This window comes from Mus caroli, chromosome 15 (assembly GCF_900094665.2).
Source record: "Mus caroli chromosome 15, CAROLI_EIJ_v1.1, whole genome shotgun sequence".
Classification (NCBI taxonomy): domain Eukaryota; kingdom Metazoa; phylum Chordata; class Mammalia; order Rodentia; family Muridae; genus Mus; species Mus caroli.
The window spans coordinates 83,232,769-83,238,834 of NC_034584.1; the positions used below are offsets into that span (position 1 = coordinate 83,232,769).

At 48.9% G+C, this 6,066-nt stretch overlaps 1 protein-coding gene across 4 annotated transcripts in view; it reads right to left on the reverse strand.

Annotated features, from left to right (window-relative positions):
- Nucleotides 1–849: 849 nt before the first annotated feature.
- Sbf1 (SET binding factor 1) overlaps nt 850–6,066 on the reverse strand; it is a 28,553-nt gene continuing 23,336 nt past the window's right edge. For all 4 annotated transcript variants that reach the window (XM_021184343.1, XM_021184342.1, XM_029470003.1 and 1 more), the window contains 5 exons: nt 2,484–2,591; nt 2,166–2,377; nt 1,588–1,675; nt 1,378–1,509; nt 850–1,291 (listed from right to left, as the gene is read on the reverse strand). In XM_021184343.1, coding sequence (XP_021040002.1) covers nt 1,193–1,291; nt 1,378–1,509; nt 1,588–1,675; nt 2,166–2,377; nt 2,484–2,591 — 639 coding nt within the window. In that variant the 3' untranslated portion in view covers nt 850–1,192. The remainder of the gene's footprint in view (nt 1,292–1,377; nt 1,510–1,587; nt 1,676–2,165; nt 2,378–2,483; nt 2,592–6,066) is intronic.

The window sequence follows — 6,066 nt, forward strand, 5'->3', positions numbered from 1 at the left end:
TCTATGGTTATCCCAGGTCCAGTTGTGGGGACCAGAAGTCATGACAATAGAGCAGCAGAGCTGACAGAGGTTCACAGCCACCTCCCACCACACAAGGTCAGCCCTCTGGCATCTTCACTGGCTCTGCCCCTTTTCTACCTGCAGCTGCTCACCCCAGATTTCCAGTGGTTAGGCCTCAACACCGACAGCCACCCTGAGCCACCCTCATACATACCTCTCTGCCCCAACCCTGACTACAAGGACATAGCCAATGAAGTCTAGGCCTAGTGAGGTTCACAGGCAAGAAGTAACAAGCCCAGCAACAACAACAACAACAAAAACCACAACAAACCACAACACACTGAGCTATCAGGGAAGGAGGAGGAGGTGTAGACAGCCTGAGAGCCATGACCACTAGGGGTGTTGCCCTTCACAGAGCCACCTTTCCCCATCCCAGCTTCCTTGAGGACCTTTTGTCCTAAGAGCCCATGCTCCTTTCTGTCCAGGGTCTGTGACCTTTGCCCTTTGCCTTCACAACACCTTCCCAAGGTCTCCGACTCCCTCTACAACACTCCACAGAATCCTGGACTTGAACTGATTTTCCAGAGCTATCTGGGTAGAGTGATGGGGCTTTCTCTGGTGTGGAGGCCTGGGGAAGTCGGGTTAACAAGTCCTTCCTTTGCTGCAGGAAGTCCCCTTCCTGTGCAAAGCCACTCATGGCCGGGGATCTCGGAGGAAGATGGGCTCAGGCTCCAGAAAAGGCATACAGAGGATAGCAACCTGCTACCCACTCAGGAGACCCAGGGTTGAGACAAAGGAGCCCCTCTGGGCAGACCCACAACTCACGGTGCTGATGCAAGCGCACAAGTGTGTCGTTAGTTCTCTCTTTATATAGACTCTGGTTCTAGAAACAACTTAGCACAGCCAGCCGGCCAGGGCCAGCACACTGATGGGCCGGGTAGGGTGGACTATTTACAAGCCCAGGGCAGGGCTGTACCATGGCCGCGTCCCTAAACGGCTCAGCCATGACACCACAATAAGTTAGAGCTGGCCAGGTGGGGCGGGGCGGGGGCTGTACACACAAGTGCTGGGGGGCTCAGGGCCTCAAATACTGTCGAGGGCCGGGGCTGTAAACATGGCCGGGGCGGCCCTGCCCACCCCTAGTGGTCTGTAACGACTGGAAGCAGAGCAGCCCGGGCAGGGCCGGGTGGGGTCAGGCATCCGACAGGCAGCTCTGGATCCGGTCCACCCACTGCTGGGCTGAGGGCACATCCTGGGCACAGAAGTTGTAAACGCGACGTGTTGTCTTCACCTGGGAAGAGCGGGTTACTGGCTTCGTGCCCCTATAACTCCAAGCCCCTGGCCCCAGGTGTTCCCCACCCCTTGACAGAGGCTCACATCAAAGAAGGCCTTCTCATCCACAGTCTTAGGGGCACCTATAGTGGGTGTGCCAGGTGCCACAGCTTCCACCTCTGCCAGGTCAATGACACCCTTGCATTCTGTGTCCATTCGGTGGTCATAGTATCGCAGCTGGGGTGAGGATGAGAAGATGTGCAGAGTCAAGACAGGCCTGTCTTCTGTTTCCCTTGTCCCTGTACCACCACTCACCTGGTGCTTGGTCTTGTCTAGGACAAACCAACGGGCTTTCCAGGGCTTCATGAAGGCCCCCTTCTTGTACAGGATGCCCTCATAGGACCTGCATTTGTACCAGAATCAGGGCCAGGTTAGCTATTAGGTGGAGGACCACCTCTAGAAATTAGATGAAGGGTGAGTCCCTCTATAGTCATCGTGAGACTGACACTGGGTCCCAAACACCGTATCTAGGAGGTAGTCCCATGTGACATAGACACCCTAAAGAGGAAGAGGAACTTAGCAGTCAAATCTGTGGAGGGAACCAGAGTAAAATGGCCCCTCAAGGCCCAGGGAGGATGGATCCTGTCTGCCCCAGTCTCATCTAGTGACTGTCCTATGATACCTCTTAGCTCCATTTCAGACCTGCTACAGTCACCAGGTCTACAACCCAAACCTCTTTTGATGCTGACCTATGCTTAGGCAATTGTTATAGCTTCTACAACTCCTTTTACCTACAGAAAATAACTCCTCAAAGAACCTAAAACCCCATTTGAGAGTCATGCATGGGTCCCAATTCCCAGTCCAGAAGTAGCAGCAGGCCGTGCCGCTCACACCTGTTCTCACTCTCAGCTGTCTGGAACTGGCTGTACAGGGTGCTGGTGCTCCGTCGGGCGGCCTGCCGAGAGCTAGATGTGGTTGAGCCACTGCTCTGGTCACTGTCCAGGCTGAGGCTAAGAGTAGAGCCCACAGGCCCCTCCTGTAGATAGACGCCTAGCGAGCGGCGGTGGTGGGGCACAGCTGACACCAGAAGTGAGCTGGGGGTACCCTGCAAAGAGCAGAATGGAATTACTATCAAAGCTGATCAGCCTCCATCTCCTGGCAACACCCATACTGGATATTCCTCTGCCCAGCCTATCCTCCCACCCACTCACACGTCCATCTTGCCGGCTTTCAAGGCGCTGAGCAGCCTTCACCCGGTCCCAGGTGTCTTTCCAGCGTTCAGAAGGCCGACCTAACTCTGTCTCCAAGCGCTGCAGCTCCTGGGGAGAATTGGTGAGCAGAAGATCATGCAGAGGCTGGGAAGACAGCTCAGCAGCTACAGCACTTGTTCTTGCAGAGGAGCTGGGTTTGATGCCCAGCATCCACATGGTGCTCACATCTACCTGTAGTTCCTGGGGACCCAACACCCTTTTCTGACCTTTGTAGGTTCCAGGCATGTATCCAGACATATACATACATGCAGGCAAAGCGTACATACACATGAAGATTTTTTTTAATTTAAAAATAATTTAAAACAAAAACAACAACAACAAGAAAACAAAAATCCAGACTGAGTGAACATACTGGTTTAGTCAGTGAAGGTTTGTCACCGAGCCTGCCAACTGAATGAAGTACAATCTTTAGACCTACATGATGGAAGGAGAGAGAACTGGCTCCTCAAAGTTCACCTCTGAGCTTCCACCCACACACGGGCAGACACACTAAATAAGTAAATGTAATTTAAAATATTTTAAAGATATATCCAAGCCGGGCGTGGTGGCGCATGCCTTTAATCCCAGCACTCGGGAGGCAGAGGCAGGCGGATTTCTGAGTTAGAGGCCATCCTGGTCTACAAAGTGAGCTCCAGAGCTACACAGAGAAACCCTGTCTAAAAAAAAAAAAAAATTAAAAAAAAAAAATAGCAAACCAAACCAAACCCCCCAAAGAAAAAACAAAACAAACAAGCAAACAACCCCAAATAAAAGAAAGAAAGGCTTTGTATTTAGTGCATGATATATCAAGTAGGGGGTGAGCTGAGCCCACAGCTANATGGTGGTTCACAACCATCCGTAATGAGATCTGATGCTCTCTTCTGGAGTGTCTGAAGACAGCTACAGTGTACTTACCTATAATAAATAAATAAATAAATATTTAAAAAAAAACTATATATATATCCAGGGGTGGTATACTTCTTTAATTCCAGCACTCAGGAGGCAGATGCAGGCCAGTCTTTATGAGTTACAGGCCAACAAAGGCTATATTATATCAGAAGTTAAAAATAGAAGATGACATGTTATAGTCCATAAGGATATGAATGAACACTGATTTTGGTGAACATACTGCAAGCCAGAAAACAATGTAATGATATCTTAAAACTGAATGTAGTGTGTGGGTTTAATTGGTATTCTATCAGTGGGGGTTCAGCGTGGGGCTTGAATTTAAAAACTTGCCACATCTGAATTCTATATTCAAAGAAAATATCCTTTAAAAGCAGTGCCACATGGGTAAGTGTAGTACAGCGCAGTGTGAGAGAGAGCACTCGTTTCCCAGGCACAAAGCTGGGTTTAATATCCAGCACTGCTAGCATGTAAAAAGAAAGAAAGATGGAGAGGCAGGCAGGCAAAGCCAGGCACTGTGTTTCCCATGTAGTTTTACCTTCCTGGCAGGCTAAATTAGAAGGATCACTTGAGACTGGCAGCTCTAGGCCAACCTAGGGAAACACAGCAACACCCTATCTCTTAAGACTAAGTGAGAGCTGGGCATGGTAGTTTACAAGAGTTTAGTAATCCTAACACTTGGAAGGAAGGGGAAAGCCAAAGGATCAGGAAGGAGCCCCAGGCCGTCTTTAGCTACACAAGCCATGTCTCAAAGACTGTCAATAGCTGGGCACGACGGCAAGCGCCTTTGTTTGTTTGGTTGGTTTTGGTTTTTCGAGACAGGGTTTCTCTGTATCGCCCTGGCTGTCCTGGAACTCACTCTGTAGACCGGGCTGTCCTCGAACTCAGAAATCTGCCTGCTTCTGCCTCCTGAGTGCTTGGGATCAAAGGCGTGCGCCGCCACCACCACCCGGCAGCAGGCGCTTTTAACTACAAGGTCGAAACACAAAGATTACTGAGTTTGAAGTCAGCCTGAGAAAAAAATGTTAGTTCCAGGTTAACGTGGGCTAGAGTAAACCCTGCCCACCCCCACCCCCCAAAAACCAAACACAAAACCCCTTAAGGATGCAGCAGGCAGGCAGGCAGAGGTCATAGCTTGGTGGAGAGCACCTCCCTGTGCACACAAGGTCCTGGACTGACCCACTCATTGATAGCACTGTCGCCAAAGGGTGGGGAGCATTCTCACACATAATAAATAATACAGAAGCTTGAGGCAAGGTGTGACTAGCAGATCTGTAGTACAAGAAATACTAAGTCTTTCAGACTGAAAGGAACTGGTATTAGATTGGATATACAAAGAAAAAAGGAATTAGAGGCCAGACCTAGAGTACGTACTCCCAACTACTGGGGAGGCTGAGGCAGGAGGATCTCAAATTGTAGCCAGCTAGGACAACTTAGATCTTGTCTCAGAATAATAATAATAATAATAATAATAATAATAATAATAAAATAATCAAGTTTCAGCTATAGCTCAGTGGTGGAGCACCTACCTAGCATAAATAAGGCTCTGAGTTCAATTCTCAGTACTGGAAAAGCAAAGCGAAGCAGAAATAGAAAGCCTTCTCTCATTTTTTAACTTCTTTTAAAAAAGTAAAACAAAAATAAAATACTATGCATATTTATGCCACAGGGAAACTAAGAGGCTCCAGTTACATCCGATCAAGCCAGTGCTTCTGATTTCCACACTACCATCCCTGTGCCAAACTACCCACACATCTGCACTCAAGTAACAAACCCTTTGGGCCAGGCCCTACACTGGATCATCAAAACATATTTCACGCTTACCACCTTGCTTGGGCAGCACAAATCAACATCCTACTTTGCACATGAGGACACCAGGCAGTGCTCACAGAATCTTGAAGGGAACACAGCCAGCACAGAGGAGTACAAATTTCTTCTTACTTAGGCCCTGAGGCCCAGACCCTTCTGACTGCTCAGCCCCTTTGATGAGCTACTCAGGGACAGATCTGTCACCCTGTACATTGCCTCAGTTCCCACACACCAACTACCACAGCTCATTTGACCATTTTTTCTTTCAAGGGATCTCTGTCCTTGTTTAAGTCTGACTCCTGAGCAGATATGGCCAGAAGAGATGGCAAGTCGGAGGTAAAGGTGACTCTAAACTCCAGGGCCGGAGCCCAGAAGGGCTACTGCTCACTTTAAGACATGCCTGACAGACAACTGAGCAGAGGCAGAGTGAGTAGCTCCTGGGAAAACACTGCCTGCACTGACACCCAGGTACTGAAGGATAGATGTGTCCCGGAGTATCAGATCTAGGTAGGAAGTGATGGATCTTTAAGAGGTGGGGTCTGGTGGAAGGTCCTTGGGTAATAGGGAAGGGTGAGAACACTTCTTGGAAGACTGCCATGATGTGACCCGGCCCAGACACTTCCTAGAACTGAGCACACTCCCTTGAGCCTCCAGAACTGCAAGCTAAATCAATTTCTGTACCCTGTCAACAAACCTATCTCTAGTATTTCCTCAGTGATGAAAGCTGATTAAAATATGAGGTAAAGGGATACACATATGCCAAGAGTAAAAACCAGGTCCCAGGTCTTGAGAGTTTCTGACAAATGCTTTCTTTTTTTTTTTTTTTTTT